General features: G+C 41.4%; 1 protein-coding gene across 1 annotated transcript in view; it reads left to right on the top strand.

Annotated features, from left to right (window-relative positions):
* The window catches only part of LOC146797709 (sodium- and chloride-dependent GABA transporter 3), a 929,762-nt gene extending 908,872 nt beyond the window's left edge, over positions 1 to 20,890 (top strand). The window contains exon 15 of the mRNA XM_085624875.1: positions 10,930 to 20,890. Coding sequence (XP_085481001.1) covers positions 10,930 to 11,082 — 153 coding nt within the window. The 3' untranslated portion in view covers positions 11,083 to 20,890. The remainder of the gene's footprint in view (positions 1 to 10,929) is intronic.
* The last annotated feature ends 750 nt before the right edge of the window (positions 20,891 to 21,640 follow it).

The following is a 21,640-nucleotide window of genomic DNA, read 5'->3' as shown; positions in this document are numbered from 1 at the left end:
CTCGGGAATTATATTAGCTAGAACAATGAGCAAACTTCTAATTTTGATAGTTATTAGAAATCTAATTTAATGTTTAAGTTGGATTTTTAATAAATATTAAGTAAAAGTAACTATTAAGACGTTACATTTTTCCTGCCCGAAGTTTCTGGAGGCTAATTTGTATTAACTCATAAGCAACTCCCAGCCTATGCTCAAGCCCAGGAATAGCTCTGAAAAAGGTGTGAAATGCTTCCCAGGAGCAAACAATAGGCTGCATTTCAGGTTTAGCCCACTTGGAGAAGAGCTTACTCTTTTCAAACTGGTCCCTGTCTACTACTACAGTTGCCACTTTGAGCATCTTGCCTTTTTTCCACTCAAATCTTTAAGAATTCATATTTTCAGTTCCCCTATTGAATTTTTGTGGTTTTGGTGTCATTTTACCTATTAATTTTTTCTCAATTTTTACAAATAGGCTTTTTATGGTGCTGTGTTTTGGACTTTTTAATTTCTTTAGTTCTTCTAAATACTTTACACCTTTGCTTGACAGTTAAGACTATATGCTCAGTGCCACAACAACCAGGGGTTGCGCTCATGTTAAATTATTGAATCCTTTGACTGGGCCAAACAAATTAGTGACTTTACTACTTGGGGTGGACTACCATACACCCCAAATAATATTTCACTTTTTCACATGCAGGATACCATATTTATGCATATTAAGATTCCTACCCTGTGGGCTTCATGGACATCAACTGACCGAAATGTCTGGGGTTGCAGAATAACGTGTGTGAGAATGTATCTCTTTTTGCATGGCCATCCCATTTTATGTGTAATTAGGCTGCTGTTTTTTTAACTCTGTGCACTGGGATACTGCTAACCTGGTCCTAGTGAATTTGCTATGACGCCAAAAACATTTTGAAAATGGCTAATACTCTAATCGGCTTATTTTACTTTCCTGTAAGCACATAGTAGATGGTGCTAGAGTGCCCGGAGGGCAGGAAAGGTTAAATGACCGCACCAATCTGCCATGCACTAGTGTGAATACACAAGCATGACTGAAAATTGATGAAAAAACAACAATTGATGGACAGAATGCAGAACAATGTCATACATTCACCCCAGTACAGAGATCTGGGCCTAAATCCATCGTTTTTTTGCTCACCATGCCATTCCAGTTTGGACCCAGCCATATGCAAAACAGTCTTGACCCTGTGCCCCATGGGAACAGTCCAGCCCGAACGGCCAGGCCAGGTCCTCCCTGGACTGGAAACAAGCATCCTAAGCCCGGTTTCGGGGTTTCACCCCTCTTCAGCTAGGATAGGTTGACTCCAGTGGCATGGAGAGCACAGGACTCACGTCTGAGCATACCCGTCCCACTCGGGGTGACAAATGCAAAAGCAACAATTGATGGACAGAATGAAGAACAATGTCATACATTCACCCCAGTACAGAGATCTGGGCCTAAATCCATCGTTTTTTTGCTCACCATGCCATTCCAGTTTGGACCCAGCCATATGCAAATCAGTCTTGACCCTGTGCCCCATGGGAACAGTCCAGCCCGAACTGCCAGACCAGGTCCTCCCTGGACTGGAAACAAGCATCCTAAGACCGGTTTCGGGGTTTCACCCCTCTTCAGCCAGGATAGCTTGACTCCAGTGGCATGGAGAGCACGGGACTCACGTCTGAGCATACCCGTCCCACTCGGGGTGACAAATGCAAAAACAACAATTGATGGACAGAATGCAGAACAATGTCATACATTCACCCCAGTACAGAGATCTGGGCCTAAATCCATCGTTTTTTGCTCACCATGCCATTCCAGTTTGGACCCAGCCATATGCAAATCAGTCTTGACCCTGTGCCGCATGGGAACAGTCCAGCCCGAACTGCCAGACCAGGTCCTCCCTGGACTGGAAACAAGCATCCTAAGACCGGTTTCGGGGTTTCACCCCTCTTCAGCCAGGATAGCTTGACTCCAGTGGCATGGAGAGCACGGGACTCATGTCTGAGCATACCCGACCCACTCGGGGTGACAAATGCAAAAACAACAATTGATGGACAGAATACAGAACAATGTCATACATTCACCGTAGTACAGAGATCTGGGCCTAAATCCATCGTTATTTTGCTCACCATGCCATTCCAGTTTGGACCCAGCCATATGCAAATCAGTCTTGACCCTGTGCCCCATGGGAAGAGTCCAGCCTGAACTGCCAGGCCAGGTCCTCCCTGGACTGGAAACAAGCATCCTAAGACCGGTTTCGGGGTTTCACCCCTCTTCAGCCAGAATAGCTTGACTCCAGTGGCATGGAGAGCACGGGACTCACGTCTGAGCATACCCGTCCCACTAGGGGTGACAAATGCAAAAACAACAATTGATGGACAGAATGCAGAAAAATGTCATACATTCACCCCAGTACAGAGATCTGGGCCTAAATCCATCGTTTTTTTGCTCACCATGCCATTCTAGTTTGGACCCAGCCATATGCAAATCAGTCTTGACCCTGTGCCCCATGGGAACAGTCCAGCCCGAACTGCCAGGCCAGGTCCTCCCTGGTCTGGAAACAAGCATCGTAAGACCGGTTTCGGGGTTTCACCCCTCTTCAGCCAGGATAGCTTGACTCCAGTGGCATGGAGAGCACGGGACTCACGTCTGAGCATACCCGTCCCACTCGGGGTGACAAATGCAAAAACAACAATTGATGGACAGAATGCAAAACAATGTCATACATTCACTCCAGTACAGAGATCTGGGCCTAAATCCATAGTTTTTTTGCTCACCATGCCATTACAGTTTGGACCCAGCCATATGCAAATCAGTCTTGACCCTGTGCCCCATGGGAACAGTCCAGCCTGAACTGCCAGGCCAGGTCCTCCCTGGTCTGGAAACAAGCATCCTAAGACCGGTTTCGGGGTTTCACCCCTCTTCAGCCAGGATAGCTTGACTCCAGTGGCATGGAGAGCGCGGGACTCTTGATGTAAAAATGTCCTTACAGTGACTAGCCCCCAAAACCTATTCTCACTGTAGGAAGGCTGGCTAGCCCATAGAGTAACACTGAGAAGCAATATTGAATTCTGCTGTCCTAAGCTAGGGACCAGCTCGAAAAATTATTCAAGGAATGTTTTTAATATTTATTAAGAGCTCAACTCAATGGTGAAGTGGATTTTTATAATATTAAGAAAAAAGAGCTAATTTGCATTAGCCTCCAGCTGTCACCCCAATGGTGAATAGCCATGATGAGATGTCCAAACTGTTCCAGAGAAGAGACAATGCTCTGTGTGTGGGGAGGTGTTTTTTTCTTCTGGCAACAAGACCAGTTGGGCAGTAACTTAAATTTACTTCAAAGAGGCTTTCTTTGTCACAAGCAGGTGTCAGATGACACCTGCACAGACCCTTCTTTTGTATTCCCATTCAGGCAGTTTTGAAACATGGCTCTCTCTGCAGGGGTCCCCCCAAACATTTTTGCAGTCCCCCTCCACTTTTTCTGACCTTGCGCACACGGGTGCCAATGTGGCCTTTGGTGAAAGTAGTCCCAAGGGGCAGGTCATAGTAGACCATGCCATGATCTCCCTTAGTTGGGAGATATACTCAGAGGGTGTGCTGGTTATCCCAGAGGGTGGGAGCTCTCACTTCACCAGGTAGAAGTGAATGGGGTCCCAATCACTGCTCAGAGGGACACCTGGAATACCCAGACCATGGTAGTGAAAATGCTTGTTACCCCAGAGCAGTACATGAGCCAGGTGTGTAGGGTAACAGGCCCATGGGCACAACTTCTTCTGCTCTATGGCCCTGGTATCCCTGGAAAGGGGTGAGGAGGCGTTCCAGAGGATGGTCATAGTTAGTCCCCAGATACCCATAGACTGCATTCTGGGGAATAATTTAGCCACAGTGTTAAGAGAACTGAGAGGGGCGGTTGCCAAAAGTGCTCTGAGAGTTCATTTTTCTGGGGGTGCTACTCCCAAGCCAAGGGTACATGAGTCCAGAAGGAGGGGTTGGGTGAGGAAGGACTCACTCATATTCAGCCTCAGGCTACAGACCCTCGGTAGATTGGCTAATCTCAGGATACCACCCCTGAACTGGTGGGAGGAAGAGTGGAAGTGGAATGCAAAGCACCTGGAGCAGCTGCCTCCCCCCCGCCCGAGACACCTCAACAGTAAAAAACACCTCAGGAGTGAACAGGGAACACCTTGCCAGGGCCAAGGCTGGAAGAGAAGTTTACTCAATGGCTCCACATAGGACCTCCACCTGGAAGTGGATTGCCTGGGCCCTGGCTCCGACAAATGGCCTCTGTTGGTTTCTGTCTTCATAGTCAGAGATTTCCTAGGGCTGGAGACAGAATTGTGATCCAAGGGGTGGAATGGGCCTCATCACATTGTTGACCATGGTGATACTGGCTGCCTACTGGGAAGCATTTGTGAGCAAATAAAGGTTAGGTGCTGGACAGATGGGTCCACAGGTGAGGAGAGGGGTTCCCATGGGTCAGCTCAGTGGCTCAAGAGAGTATAGACAGAGGGGTCAAACTGAATTCAGAAAGGCGTAATACTGAAAAGTGCCTCTGCAGTAGAGGGCCATTGTTCACATCTTATAGACTAAGCAGGGAGTTCCATCAAAGTATTTATTAGTCTCTCAGGCTGGAGGGGTTTCATGTTGGAAAATGGCCCTCTCTGTAGGTCACCCCCAATCTTTTTGCCTTCCCTCTCTACCTTTTCTGACCTGGTTTTTGCTGGCCTTTCAGTGCAAAAGTGCATGTGCTCTCTCCTCTAAACTTGGTAAAATTGGCTCATACCCAATTGGCATATTTAATTTACTTATAAGACCCTATTAAAGTGCACTACATGTGCCCAGACTCTGTTAATTAAATGCTACTAGTGGGCCTGCAACACTGCTTGTGCCACCAAATTAGGTAGCCCTCTAATCCTGTCTCAGGCCTTCCATTGCAGAGCCTGTGTGTGCTGTGTGCACTGTTATTTCGACCAGGCAAGATACATATTTTGCCAGCCCCAAACCTTCACTTTTTACACTTATAATTCACCCCTAAGGTAGGGCCTGGACACCCCAGAGGGCAGAGTGTAAAGTATTGAAAAGGCAGGACGTACTATTAAGCTTTAAATGTCCCGGCAGTTAAAAAATTGTAAAATCATTTTTCATTACTGCAAGGCCTATATCTTTGGTGTCTCTGGAATGACAATTTTTTACTCCAAATGTATAGTGAAGTCGGAATTTCAATTCTGAAAATGCTACTTTTAGAAAGTTGGAATTTTCTTGCTTTAACAATTTGCTGCCTGCTGCCTGTCTTGGATACACGTCTGGGGAGGATGACAGATAGGCTTTGTATAATCTCCCTAGATAGCCACACACAATGGGGAGCTTAGGTATGACTTGATCGACCATCCCATCCTGGCAGGATGGGATGGAGGAACTGGACGTTCCTCTCTTACACCTGAATAGGCTGTGTCCTGTCCTCACACAAAAAGGGCTGCATATCCCCTGTTTTGAGTATGTAGCCAGGGCAGGAAGGGAGGACCACTTTGCACTTCAAAGTCATGTCTTTGAAGTCTCCCCCACTTCAAAGGCAAAACTGGCTATAAGTCCTGGACCTCAGACACCACCACTTCAGTACACTTCTGGACCGGTGAATAGTCTGCCTGGAAGAAGGACTGCTGTGCTGCTGAAGGACTGCCACTCTGCTGGACTGCTGGACTGCTGCTTTGCCGGACTTCTGCCTTGCTGCACTGCCCTGCTGTTCCCATGCATGGTGAGAAGGACTGGACCTGCATCACTTGAACCCATAGTGACTCCAAGGCCTAGATTGCTGGCCTCCTGATCTGAAGTCTCAAGGACATACAAGAGTTCCAACTTACCTACCTCTGCACCTGTACTCTGTCTGCCATCTGTGAGTCTGCCCTGCCAAGTGGTGCCATCCCAGTCCTGGACCCTTGAAAATGAGGCCTAGTGTGCTTTCTTCAGCAAAATCCATGCATCCTCAGTAGAACTGATGTGGTGGTGCCTTTACATGGATCAGAACCGACGCATTGTTTCTGTTGTGTGAATTGGAACCAGCTCATCACTCCTGGTACATGACCAGAAATGGCGCATTGCTCCTGCTGCATAGATCAGCCAGATGCATTGTCTTTGGAACCACCACTGCACAAGGTCTCGCTTATCAGAACCGATGCATCATCACTGCTGCACGGATCAGCAAAGGTACATCGCCCTCACTGCATGGATCGACACCTACATATTGCTTCAGCGTACGGCCCACATCCTTGATGATGACACAGTTAGGATGAAGGTAATTTTGTTCAGTGAGCCTTACTGGGTCCCCGTATCTGGCCCGCATTCCATCATGGTTGGCCTAAACATTTGACTTTGTCCCGGTCCAGCGCAACCAAATATCCCAAATAAGAGCATACTGCTTCTAAGTTCTATTTTACTGTTTCTTCTTTAGAAATTCATACTTATTGGATTTTTGTATTTTTTTATTTATTAAACTATGTTCTATATTTCAAACCTGGTCAGGAATCCTTTTGTGAGTTGTTTTGACCCTTTGAAGTATTGCACAAATACTTAACACATTGCCTCTATGTTAGCCCTGAGAGCTCTGTATCAAGCTATCAGAGTTGTGAGCACAGGTTAGTTTAGTGTTGGCTGTTTCTTAACCTGACTAGAACTGCGGTCGATGCTTGACAAGGGGTCACTCAGTGGGGGGAAGCTGCCCCAGAGCTGCATCAGAATGACCAGGAAGGAGGGGACTGATCATTACCCCAGCCACACATCGGGGTGGGCACACATGCTCTGCACAAGGGTAGAAGGGTTTAGCGAGTGAGGGGCACCATGGGATTGTTTACAGAGCAGCACACAGGAACTGCTCCAAAAGTCATAGGTTACCCCTTTGAACTTTCATCCTATTTGTTAGGGAGGGTTCAGGAGATACCCTCATCCACAAGCTAGTCCCAGGCATTAATTTGGCACCCAATGATATCTTCTTCAGAATATTTTACGGATGTGTGGAAGAACAGAAAAAGGACTGCACCTGCAATGTGAGACCTGTGAGGAGAGCTATGCCTACTTATACCTAGGACAAAGAAGTGGATTCCGAGAGTCAGTTAGGTGACTTCCTGTGTGCACTAAGGACCACAACAAGCTGCAGGAGGCCTTTCCCTGAAGTGCCCAGTTGAGCAGTACCAACTGGACCTGACTTGGACCCTCTTGGGGCCTCTGCTGGTGTGAGTCGCAATCCCCATGTGCTGTTTCTAAGGTCCTGAAACTCTTGTCTGTGTCTAACTGGACCACCAGACCTCCTGAGGTCCACCCAAGGTGCATTGCTGCTGGACTGAAGAAACATCTTAGGTATCTTGCATCTTGGAGCCCTCTTCGAAACAGTCCACCTCTTTGCTCAGCTGGAGGATTCAGAGCTTAAAAAAAAAGACTAACTGCGAAGGTAAAGAACTTGACCTGGCGAAGGCACCAACTGGCAAGAGGACTTCCTTGGATGCACAGTTCAATTGTCCTGCTCCGAAATTTACCTGCCAAAACCAAAGGCTTCACTTGACCTCGTCCAATGCCTATCTCATATCGTGAAGCTCTCCAAGGATACATCCTGCTGCCTTACCCCACCAATGCCTGTCTGATATTGCAGAGACCTTAATGAATACAGTCTGCTGACTTGCCCTATTATAGGATTTTGTCTTCAAGAAAATGTCTAGATAGAACCTCAGACTGGATTGACCTGGTTGGTGTGTCCAACTCGCATTCCATTGTAGGCAGCTGGAAATCACGCTTAGGTCCTTATCTACTGTGACCATTAACTTATTCAGGCACTTTGCACTTTTTGGACCTATCCTCACTTAAAGGTAGAAATTCATATATCAAATTCCCCCTATTGGATTTTTATCATTATTATATCTATTTGGTCACAAAAGTTACTACATTATTCTAATTTGTAGTGGTATTAATATTGTGTTATGTGTTTGACTTTTTAACTATTTTGATACTTCTAAATGCTTTAAAAAATGTCTTAGCCTGTATGCTCTGTGCCATAGTAGCAGGAGTTTAGCTCAGATTTTAAATTAATGACACCTAGCTGGACCTAACAAAATAGTGGTATTACAATGTTTGGGGGACTACCATCCACCCAAATTAATAATTCACTTTCTCACATCACGCATCCTTTTACCTTAATGATAATGCAGGAAGTGACATCATATAATCTTTTGATCCTGAATGTCCTGAGTGATGTCATGTGATCTTAACCCTGAAGACATCACATGAATTGATAATGCTGAAGTTCCATAGAAACTGTATAATAAATACATGATTAAGATAACACAACACATATGTGAGAACGTGTCTCTTTTTGTGTGGGTTTCCCAATTTTTTTGCCTATGTATATTTCTGTTTTTTCAAATTTGAGACCTAGAGATGGACTGATCAAAACAAACCTTTTTTACAGGAAGGAATACTACTTTTAAATATTAAGCAAGTCACCCCTGAGTAGGTCTTGTAGCCCACAAGGCAGGGTATCTAGTATTTAAAAGTTTGCATGTGCCTACAGGGACTAGCCCCTAAATGTTAAAGGAAAGTAGTTGTCCAAAGAGAGAAACTAAAGTTTAGAATAAAAATCACCCACCTTCTGCTAAGCTATGGAGGCAATAATCAGCTATTTTTAATAGTGATTAAAAACAAAATTCACCGATGAAGTTGGATGTTTAGTAAATATTTAGGGAAAATGACTAGTAAAAGGTAAGTTACACTTTGTTTTGCCTGAGATTCCAGTAGGCTAACGAGCATTAGCCTGCTGGTAGATGACCCTGTCAGTGCTTTCCCTTAATGAGGTGAAAAGTGCCCCCAGAGCAGACACTATGCCTTTTAACAGGGATGCCTGTGTGTGAAGTATGTTACAGGTTTCAGCTCAGGAAAGGTCACTAGAGAGAGTTCATGAACTTCATTAACTCGAAAGGGACCAGGGTGAGCCCTGATCATTCACAGTGATAAGTGTAAATGGAGACCTGTTGAAGAAAAGCCATCTTTTCCATTGGCCATCATTAGTCAGCTTGGCACAAGTCCAGTGGTGGGGGAGCAGGTACCAGAACGAGTTTGGCATAGCTGAGCAGGAGGGAAATACTCATTTCCCTAATCACTCCCTTGGCTGGCACACAAGCTTATTCAAGGGGTAGAAAGAGTCTGCCACATTGGATTTGCCACAGTATAGTGCACTTTGAATAGTATGCAGAAAGGCAATCAGGATGTGCTGCAAAAGTGAGAAAGGCTGTCCCAGGAACAATTTCTCATTATTTAGGAAATGTCAAGGTGTCAACCCAACCGACTGGTTGGTGAAACCTTCAAAGTTGTCATCCCTTCCACAGCTCATCAGAACATTCTCTGGACCAACAGAAAAACAGAAGAATAGAAGAGGACTGGGCCTGCAGTTTGAGACCTGTGTAGAGATCTGAAGAGATAGGCCTTCTTCCATTTGTGCCCTGGACTAAGAATTGAACTCCAAGGTTAAGTTGGCTGCACTCCTTTGTGGCTATAGGGACACAACAGGCTGCTGCAAGAGACTTTTCTCCTGAAGGGCCTAGCAATTGGAACTTGGCTGTACCCTGTTGGCGGCCTCTGCTGGGGTGAGTCCTGCCCCCCTAAGTGCTGTCTCTGACGGCCTGGAAGCCTTAGAAGTGTCCAGGAGGAATGGCTCTAGAAAATCTGATAGGGTGGACTTAAAAATGTTTTTTAATTTCAAGACTTTTGGAGTGCCAGCATGTTTTAAAGTTCTACTGCGGATTATCAAGGGAGCAGAATGGTTTTGCTGCCTTCGAGTCAATAATTAATAATTTTTCTACTGGTGGGCCTCGACCTTGTGTGGACACAATGCGGCCAATGAATAACGTGTCTAGATGTCTGGCATGGGCTCGAGTGACCACTGCGTGTGCAATGTTCTGATGGGATATGTATCCCTAACTCATGTGGCGTGTGACTTTATGTTGCTTTAGAAATGGTCATACACCCTCCGGCCATATATGCTTTATTAGGGCCATTCTCCCTTGACCATTGTAATGTTGTTGCACCTATATACAGGATTGAGCTAAGGTTTCCTGTCCAAGTGGTTAACTGCCAGCCACGTGTCATCCCACCTGCGACCTTTAAATTAGTAACCCCGGGCCTGGGTCTCAGAGCTTGCCTGACTTTGTATTTTTGAGTCGGGGTTGATGTGGAGTTCACGACGGGCAATTTTGTTAATAGGGATGAGATTTGTTTTTCATAAATGAATGCATCGTTTTATATCTTACCGCTATTGTTTTCCATATTAACACACTTAAAGGGTTCATTCACTTCCCTAAAATATAAAAAATGGTTTTCCTCCATTACAAAGGCACTTATGTTTGCCATGTATCAGTGCCGTGCTCTTAAACTGCAGCCCAGCCAGAGCACAATGTTGATCCTGAAAGCCATACATTTTTTGTCATATATGTAGATGGTGCACTTTTACACTGCAGCTTAAGCATGACATTTAACATTTGTACCAGTGATGCATTTTCGGTGCCAACTTGCAATGGACTTGGTGGTGAAATGCTCAGACCAAGTTTCGCAAACACACTGGAGACTCTGTGCTATTTTGGTACTTTCCTAATTCCATAATCTTTTGGGGAACAACAGAAGCTAGATATCTCCACGCGTGCAATTTCCCTAATCCAACTCATCACTTTTCACATCTTTCTTTTAGATTAAGTTGTTTGTGTTGTTGACTCTCTCCTGATATTAGGCACCACTTCTCTAATATGTTACACATATTTACGTTTCCAGGAACTGCTACAGAATAGTTCTAATAGAATGCTATCCCTATCTAGCTAAGGTACATTAGAAACGCTTTACGGTGGGTGATAACTGATCATTTTGACTTTAATGTGATCAATAAGGACTGTTTCTAAATCTATTTTAATCACAATTGACAGAAAATAAAGAAACTGATACTGCCAAGCCCAGACCTGAAGATGAGAGGAAAAGTTGCGACAGGCACATGTACCAGTACAGTGAATGACTGCGAGGCTAAACTGAGAGGTGACGGAAACATATCTGCCATCACAGAAAAGGAGACACACTTCTGAAAGAAGCACCATTCCTTTTTTTATGTAAAATATAAACGAGACACCACATAATTTTAGAAGCTCGCTTGTTTTGCACAAACGTATTAACACGTTAATTTTAAAGTGAACATTGTATACATGTTTAAAGTGTTTTTTTTAATTATTATGTAAGTAACTGCTTATAGAACTTTATTGTATGGTATTTTCAAGTGTTGACTTCTTGGAATATTGTGACATTGGTACACGTTTTTTAGGACCTTTAGAAAAACACTGTTTGTATAATGTGCTGTACAACTTTTATACTTGGGATTTTTGGAAGGCATTGTGTTGTATAGATCTGTTTCTAATATGTAAACATTCCAGACCATTCCAGCTTCTAATGTATGTTTATAAAGAGAGCTATAATGTCCTTTGCATATCCTTAAGGTGGTATTCACAAAGCTGTGACTGTAATATATTTCTGTATCATGCACTGGATGTTGTCTTATCATACAGATCAGTTGACCTTTCCACTATACTCAGAGACTGATAGTTCAGCAGCTATTTTCATGCCTAGGAAACAAAACACAGTTTGAATATATTCTGACACGTTAGGAAATTCCTTCAAAGGAAAACGTTAGTTTTTAACATATGCGTATGCAAATGGTCACAGTAATAGCACTATGGACACAAACCTCTACAGGTTAATTTCGATCAAATTGAGCCATGTTTTAGAAAGATGCATGGCACTGGTGTGTTGCTGAGCCCAGCAGAAGGTGTATCATGCACAAACCAGTGATATATAGCTTAATAACTAAAGAGCATTAGCAACACCAGCTGTTCCGGCTTCAATTCTAAAACATAAAAAGCTTGTTGCAGTGAAAAAAACAAAGAAAAAAACTATGAAAGTATACAATCCATTTTTAAGATGAAGAATTTATTGTGTGATGCTTTAGTTTACTTTTAGCTATAAAATAGTCCGTAACGGACTTTGATGTAATCAAGCCTTAGGAGGCCGAATGATACGCAAAACAGCGAATAGCATGAGGTGAGAGGGAAATATACTTCTCTGGGCAGAGCCAAAGCACACTCTATGTATGTTTGAAAGTATTAGTAGCAATAGGTAACTCAGAAAGCAAGCCACACCTAACAACAGCACTGTCTCCTGCATCAGTTCAAAGTACTGTCAATGTATGTGATGCGGAGTAGAGAATAGTAAATCTATACTTATACTTACCTTGACAATGTGGTGATAGTTGATATTCTGTACATGATATTGTAGCAGAAAAATAATTTAAAACTCAATATTGTTGGTGGAGCTTCCCATTCCTTTGGGGACTTATCTTCAGAGCCCTCATCAAGGGTTAGGGTGAATGGTGCCTTTGCATATTTAGTGACAGCATAGCACTGGCTTCACTGTCACTATCAATTCAGGGACTTTCTCATGTGCATTTGAAAGGGAACAGGGACCCCTTCTGCCTACGGAAAGCCAGATGAGATTAAATAAATGTTTTCCACTTTGTCTAGGCACATATTTAGCATGCCTGGAGGACTTTTGGCCCATGTGCTTATTTCATTAAGATGGAGTATGCTCATGGGCAAAATTAATTCCCTCTGTTGCATGATTGTGCACGTACGATAGATATTTAATAAGTGGGCAGTTATGGCTATTTCCATAAAACAAAAATTGGAGCAGGACTCCACAAATGTCCGAAAAGGCAAATTGTGCTCCTGGCTTAATTCAATATCATGGCCTAAGGACTTACTGTTCTCGTTTTTCCTGAAAATCTTAGCAACTCGTCATTACCTTTCAGTATTATTGCCCTATGCCAAATCCATAAAAAATTGATGATGCTAAGCCACTTGTGAGCAACCATCCTTTCAATGTTCCTCCCCAAAAGTTTGCATGTACACCTGCTCTCCCCATCTGCCTCATCACTGCCCACAGGTTCGCTCAGGAATGCTTAGAACGCGGGCAAGCAACAATATATGTTGCCCACATTTTAAGCCCAGTAATTGGCAAAGCTAATACCAGCATCCTGTGGAAGATGCTAATAAAGTTAATAAAGTTACCTCCGATGGTTCCTCTCATTATTTCCCGAGAGACTTCGGCTGATGAAAAATGAGGAATTACCAGCTAATGGACCCCTATTTACTGAGTGGGCCGTCATGGCCCAACCAGAAATCTCCATTAATTCCCCACACCTGAAGTTTGGTGTCATCAATTTCATTAATCCTGTTGGTGCGCTATTAACACACCTGTATTGGGGGACCTCATATTGAGTTCCTTAGTGTACCCCCATACAATCAAAAGACAATATAATGGCATAATTGCTGATTCTTAAGCTGTTTTCTTTGTGTTGAAGTCGTAAACCCCTGCCTAAAGATGAGGAAGGTGGTGTCAGCCTAATGGACTCGATTTATTTTGAAGGTTTGGCGTAAAATGTTGTTAGGTTGCCGTCACCTCGCTTTCATTATCTTCAAGCTGGGGCGTACATTTGGTTGAAGGCAATGGATTTTCATCCTGAGACAGGCCATGCAGAAGCAGTGTTTTGCTGTCTAATCTATAAAGTCGTCGGCCATTTTAAACTTCATTTGTCAAGCACACAGTTTAGTTTCCAACCGAGGGACTTTTGTGGTTTGGGAGATTTTTTAGACGTCTGATTCTGTGTCATCTGGGTAAACATACTTTGATTTTTGACACAAATTTTCTACCACTGCAGTTATGTACTTTTTTACATACAGTCATCTGTAAAACACTTATATTTTAGTAGCCTGTGCACAAGACGTCATCTGCCACAAAGCAGCAAAGGAATACTTTTAAGGATAGGATGCACCACTTTTGTGCACGTTTCTCACATCTTTTCTTTGAAAACAGGATAGGTCTTAACTTTAGCAAGAAGAGTAGAACGTTATTTTCCATTACTTGCATCTCCTTGACCCTGTTAAGGCTCCAGATTTTGGCACCATATAGTAGTAGCAGTGGATTTAGTGTTTAGTTAATAAAAACCTTAACAATTTTGACATAATATAACATAATACTGCAAATTTCATAATTAAAAAGAACTCAATGAATATATAATAAAAAACAATATTCAGCACCATATAGAGATTTTGCTACCACGTTTGCCGACATACTTGTAGAGTTGCAGTTATTGGTTCACTATAAAACCTTCAGTTTGAACTCAAGACTGCAGGGGAGGTTTGTTTAAGTGTAACTGCAGCTTGTTCTTCATAGGAGAGTCAATCACGTTTCTTGTGTAAGTAAATATCTCAGTAATCAAATGCACTGACTATTTCCATATATGAGGGGGCACACTTGATTGTCATGACTTTCATTTCTAAAATATTAAGAATCAGCTTCTTCCTGCTACAAGCACTTACAACTTTATCAAGAAACCTGTGTTCCAAGTTCTCGCTCAATGATAGTAAAATTTCAGCATCTGCGTAGAGGAGAATAGGCATTTTTGTGCTAAGCAGTTTTGGAGAATCACAGTTGGATTTCTCCATAAATGCCACAACATCATTTAGGAAAAAGTAAAATAACAGAGAAGTTACTGCACAGCTTTGACCAACATCTGATGAATAACAAATCTATCAGTGCATTCTCCAGATTGCCCATAGCGACACAGACCATTGTTTCCATAAGAAGGCCTTAAATAGCTGTTAATAGGGACTGATTGACCCCCAGTGATTGTAGTGTGTTCCAAACTTTAGGCCTAATGACCAAACGGATAGTTGCTTTAAACCAACAGAGGCCAGATATAGGGGGACTTTTTATATCAACATATTTTATTTAAAGAATATGTGGGCTCTTGTCAAATGTACCTAATGCTTTTCTAAAACCAGTGGGCATCTCGCAGAATATCCTTTGTGTTAACCCAACCCTGTAAATGGTTGAGCAACACCTGGCCCACTGAGTCCAAAAGGGAAATTGGTCTATAATTGGCTGGTCAATCCCCAGCTCCCTATTTTATATAGCAGGACTATATTGGCTGATTGCCAAGATGTAGGAGTAAAATTTCATGCTAATGTGCCATTATGAGCCTTGACTAGAATCCCTGTTCATAAATTGAGGTCTTTCTGATAAAAAGTCTCAGGGATCACATCTGGTCCCACTTGGCTTTCGGCAAAGTGATAGGTCTCACCAGCTTAAGGAATAGTATAACCATGCTGGCGTTAGAGTCTACATTCAACATCGTGTAAATAATGGCAGGTTGCTGTACATCACTATTATCATCATATCATTATTTAATATGAGCTTGGCAATTTCCAATATATTTGCTGCGTGTTTAATACAAAGTAAAGCATATTATTTGTAGTAGGGAAATAGATAAAACCGACTGACTGACTGAGATAAAACATAATAATTTCAAATCAAGGTTTAATATTTACGCAATTGGAAAGAGGATACATTAAAATTACTCAAGTTTTTCAAATCTGAATAAGGGTCTAAGTTTAGGGCATATGATCAAAAAGAAGGGAAAATCCATTTATATCATAGGGCATATCATAAATGTGTACTTGTGTGATCCACAGTTGTTAATTTTGAGCAATTATACTGTTGAAATTGCATACATTCCACTCCAAATTTCTCCGAGTTCGTGTATGATCTGTAGACAGCTTTGCTTGGAAACAAAGAGACACCCACAATATATTAAATAATACTTATTTATGGATAAATATTTATTTGTCAAAATCTAGATCACTCACTTAGATATGCTTATAAGCAATCCATGTCTTACAGATTGTCTCACAAACTGTCTTGGCAACATGTATCCTAGTTTTAAGGTCTTTCTATGATGTGTACTGGTTTAATATCATTATGCTCCAGTTTGTAGCAGCTAAATGGTGCAAATAGGTGTCCCTTGTGTCTTATATTTCTGTAGTTGTTCTGAGGTTCAGCCCACTCAGTTAATCTTTGCATGACAGAGGGCAAGCCACATTTACATGAGACGGACAAGACCTATAAATTCAACTTTTTATGTTGTCCAATTGAGGAAAACACAATTAGCTTTCAGTAATGTTTTCTTCAGTAGAAGGTCACTATATTCATATATTTGATCAGTCTCAGACAGTGGTCTTAAACAAATTAAACAATAAAGGAGATTAAAAGAAGCCTATGAGCACTGTAACTGAAAGTGGAGGAGAGGTATGTATTTTTTAATAACTGTATATCATTGTTTTCATCAGTTAAAATGTCGAGAACAGGAATATAGTGATACGCTAATATTGAGGACAACATATTGAGGACCGAAATATCAAAAGGTAAGTGCATTTAGAGGAAATATAGGTTTACTATTCTTAACTCCACATTTATGTACCTTCAAGATATACATATAGTCAAGGTACATCCACGTGGAATTAGGTAAGGTCCCACAATGTTTTCTACTCGGTATTCAGCAGGAACACCATTAGAGTGTATGTAATGGAAGACTGGCACCTGACAATGTGAAGAGGAATTCAAGACAAAGCAGTAGGACTATGTGAACTCCTGTGTCCAATGTGACTCACAGCACGGGTTGAGGAGAATTTAGAAAGTTGAACTGCCCTTAAACAATAAACAAAGGCTCATTCAAATACTCCAATGTGAGTTTGCTTTGAATTAGGGAATAGATTTAAAGGCGGCAACTAGAAAGATAGTGAATTTAAGTATAAAACTGGATTTGTCAGTAATCATATATATATATCCAGAATAATAAGAAGGACAAGGGTAAAAGACAAGTCACGAGGCTTTTTAGATTTTTATACAATGGCAATACATAGCATATTCATGATTGTTTATGCCATTCTTACATATCTCTGTCGATACCTTTAAAGTAAATGTATTTAATTGACTGTCGAAAATTGTTAATGAAAAAGACACAAGTATCTGCCGTTAATAAATCACTGTGAAGCAAATACTAGTATTTGCACACAATACTTTGTAGATAAAACGTTTGTTTTGTTTTAGTATGCTGTACTTAGACAGCCATTATGGCTTTTGTTCCCTCTGCCAGGCATCCCTAAGAATCTTCATTCCATATCCAAATATATAAAATATATATAATTCATGTAGAATGATTACACTATTTACAGTCCCAAGTGCAAAGGAATAGCCAAGCCAGACATCTAGATAAATAACATACAATTCCAAATTTGCTTAGAAGAAAGAAACAATGAGTTATCTTGGCAAATGGAACAACAATGTTCGTCCGCTAATTAATGAAGAAGATCCTTTTAATAGTGGTGATGGCATTAGCAGCACTAGGTCTTGCCTATTACATCAGGCATGTAGAGACAGAAACTGGAGGATACAGGACCAGGGGGCATATGTATCAAACGATTTTGTATTCGCAAACGCTGCAATTCGCAAAAAACAGCGTTTGCGGATACAAAATCGCAAAACGCGATGTATGAGCCATTTTCGCATCACATTATTAAGGAATCGCTAATTTTGCGATTCCTTAATTTTGCGTAAGCATTTAAGGAATTGCAAATTGCGATTCCTTAAATGCTATGTAATAAGCACCCAAGTTGTGCAATTTCTCCTTAAGAAATCGCAAGTTACCAATTTGCGATTTCTTTGAAAAATGCACATTTTGGCATTTTTCAAAGTGCCATGTGGCGCACATACATGCCCTTAGGGCATGTATGTGCGCCATATGCACTCACATGCTCATTTCAGGGGTGCATCAGGGTGTCCTTATGACACCCTTGCACCCTTGAAATTATTCATAATTTGCGATTCTCTAATTGCGAATCGCAAATTGAGAATGACTTCCCATTCATTCCTATGGGCCTCCTGGCCCATAGGAATGAATGGGAAGGTATTCCTTAATTGCAATTTCGCACTTTGCTAATCGCAATTAAGGAATAACAAGAAATCGCAAAATATTTGCGAATTTTTAAATACATCCCGTTTTGCGATTCTCAAATAGCGATTCTCAAAAAATCGCTATTTGAGAATCGCAATAACGGATTTTGATACATATGCCCCTAGATGCTTTCAGTAGATGCTACTAAGACACCAATCGCATGAACTTCAAATAAAGTGGTGCAGTACCGCTTGTAGTCAACAACCGGTGAATCATAGAGTACTACAGCACTGAATGTCAAAAAAGAACTGTAGAAGAATTGTTTCAAGTGTTGTCTTGATCTTTTGACAAAGACTAGGCACAGGCGTAATTTAACATCGTTGACATTAGTTATTTATCAGAACAGCTTGCACATATTCTCCTATTTTTAGTCATATGTATGTTTATATTGAATGTCATTTTTTTATTTGTTTTTGGAGCATTTGCTACCATTTCTGTTGCTATATTTTGGAATTTATTAGGCACCCAATGTATATGTATATTTCAGTAGTTCTGCTTTGGTTGTCTTTTTTTTCATTTGCTGGACACATTTGGCTAATATATCTATATTACATCTAGTAGTGGGTGTATTATTTCCCCATAAGCATGCATTGTTTTCGCTGCAGTCACTTTTAAGCATGTTTGTCAGCTAGTCAGGCAAAGCCTTTTGTGGCAGAGGAGCTTATGTAATTTCGAGTAGTTGCGCATTTCTATAGATGCAGAGACTTGTCAATCATTTTGTTTGATACCTGTGTTACCAGAGGCTGTATGTAATACAGAAGTAAGCATGGGGTGCAATAAGTGTTTACCGCTGTTTGTTTTTGCCCACGTGGTGCCTCCATATTACACAAGAGGCTGCAGATGCTTGTGCCGTTATGCAAAGGTGGTACAGGTAGTACGTCTCTTTGAAGTTGTCTTTTGGGGTGGTGTAGGAGTCATCAGGGACCCCAGATTAATTACTCGGCTGCCTGGCACAGTCATTCAGTGCTCCAGCCTGTGGGTGAGTCCAGCTCCTACAGTTGACTCATGAAAGTCCCCCTGCTTCAAAAGATATATCTGTGGTTTGCAACCACCTGTACATCTAACAATGCTGTGCTGTCCCAAGTACAGGCGTGAGGTTGGACCTGAAGTAGGGCCAGCACATATATTTGTTTGTACCATGGGCATGGTTTCTGTCTGGGACCGGCCCACCTGATCAGGTTGCGCTCAGTGCGAACCAGGATGAAGTTCTGTAGTAATGTAATACGAGCCCAGGTGTCTAGGAGATCGCAGTTCAACAGTATTTTGAGTTTTGTAAGCCGAGCTACGGGGAGTGACATCCAAATTCGTTTTTGCATGTTTAATCACTTTCCGGATCATTCTGTTTATTTGATCATGATCAGTGTATGACAAATGTCTTTTCTAATATCAGCTAGAGCATCTGCAACAACAAAGGGCCTCTCTCTTTCACACTTGTGTAACGAAACTTGAAGGGGTCCCCCTGCAAGGTACAGGGAGGGGCCTCCTCTGGACTAAATCGGGAGCTCTCCTGCCAGAGTACTGTGCAGATGGGGCCCCCTGGAGCTTGGCGCTCCCCGCACTGCGGGCCTGTGGGGCCTGTGTTACGCCACTGCTCTTACTGTCATTGGTGTGCAGGGCTATCAGAAGTCTTGCCTGGTCTGGGTCAATAACTGTATGCAAGGCCCAACTTCTTCCCTTTATGCCAGGACTTAGCACCTGTGTCTAAGTATAACAAATGCACCCCACCCTCCCTCCCCCCAGGGAAAATGGAAACACTACAACTAACATGGATAATTGAATTTGAAAATCCATGGCCCACTCTCCCGAACTTTTCAAACATCTGCGTAATTAAATCAAAAAAATAATAATATGTAATTTGGAATTTATGAACAATTGTGAAATATTAATATGACGTGTTAAATGCATTAAATGAAGATACATGCACAGTATTTGTGAATATGTTGGAATGCAGGCACCGTGATAGCCTCTTGTCTCATTTCAAAAGAATTTTATTATACACTTTATATATGTTTTTCCATCATCAGACTCTCCTAGTTATGCACACAGAGGTTATTTTGTGGTACCATGAAGGAACATTATTCTTAGCAATAACATATATGACAATTTTATATTTCAAAGTTAGCAAGTAATATACCTTGAATATATGTTGTTCAAAATACATATGCCTACTGTGGCCGTAATCTTACAATTCAGCGTGTTGCAAATTACCTATTAAGTCAACTGGTTAAAAATGACATTTGCTAGGTTATCCAATTTTTTGCTCAGATTACATTATTCAGAAATAACAATTTTATTATCAATTTCTGAGTGATATACTCTCTCAAAAATGTCTATAGGCACCATGTAAAACAAAGTCCCTATGTTGCTGCTATGAACTCTTTCACAAATAGCTTTATTCACATATATGTGGTAAGGCATGGTCTAAACCATTACTCAGTGTTACTAATGTCTAAAGTGTTGTGCTTGTAAATGTGCAAATTTAATATCTGACTTATTTAACACTTTAATGATTTTTTAAGAACATTTTTGTGCAAATTTCCTACTAGTATTTGTTTACCTTTTTGGAGACAAAATGTGAAAATAAAATCATGTCATTGTGATGACTTTTTGATATGTAGTAGAAAAAATTACCGTTTTCAAAATATGTGCTGTATAATTTTAAATTAAAATGAACCTATCTGTCCTGTTTAAGTCCATAGGCAAAGGGAGAGGAAAGGATAACCCATGTTCAAAGAACAATGCAGTGATTCACTTATTCATTTTTAATTACCAGTAATACAAGCTAGATTCTAATGTGGGCACTTGTTCAATGAGATGGGGAACTGTGCACACAATTCTGCCACGGATTATTAGATCTTTATGTCTTTTTTGTATACGCCACATAAATCACCAACAAAGTGACATGTCTATTCAACAGAAGGTATAAGGCATTGTGCCTCATATTTGAAAAAACATCAATTATTGACAATAAAGTTATGCTACATATCAAACCACCTATGTTTTGTTTGCATTTGCTATTCCATTTTTCCTCAGGTTGAAGTTAGAAAACCAAGAAACAAACAGTGAACCCAGAGAATGAGGAGATAAATACATTAGATATGTATGCTAGAACACCTGTAGACGTTTGCACAAAGCAAAAATCTAGAGGGTTTGAGGTTCATCTGTTTTTTAGTGCTGTGGTTTTAGGTTATTCAGTGCTGTTCTTAGCCTCTGAAGCACATACTTGCGATCCTCTGGAACTCTGCCTCTAATGCAAAACAGTCTACTGTTGACAATTATAATGGAGTGGACCCCAAAAAAAACATGTACTGAATTTGGTATATCAAAAGGCCTGTAAAAAGATGAAATAAATGATAAATGTAATGGAATGGGTTCAAAGTAAACATGTATGCATTGTAATATGAATGCCAATATTAAATATGTGCTCTAGATGTTCATGGGTCCCATAACTCTTCAGAAAGGATGTTTGGGCACTGCCACAATTACAAAGCTTATTGACCACACACCTAATAAACTTAAAATATTGATCTTTAAACAAGAAAGAGAGTTCTCAGATTCAGTGGTCCATTGTGAAAAGCTAGCCAAATTTAATGTCCCCAAGTTAAATATCCCTTTCTACACTCACTACTCAAATTGGAGTAGCAGATAACTCCAGGGATCCGTTGAAAGACATAGGAATTTCATTTTCTGAAAACCTCTGAAGAGAAAAGCTCAATGTTCCAACGCAGATTGATTGGTATAGT

Source organism: Triturus cristatus, chromosome 9, assembly GCF_964204655.1.
Source record: "Triturus cristatus chromosome 9, aTriCri1.1, whole genome shotgun sequence".
Classification (NCBI taxonomy): Eukaryota; Metazoa; Chordata; class Amphibia; order Caudata; family Salamandridae; genus Triturus; species Triturus cristatus.
The sequence above is the reverse complement of the archived record's forward strand: the minus strand, read 5'-3'. Positions and strand labels throughout refer to the sequence as shown.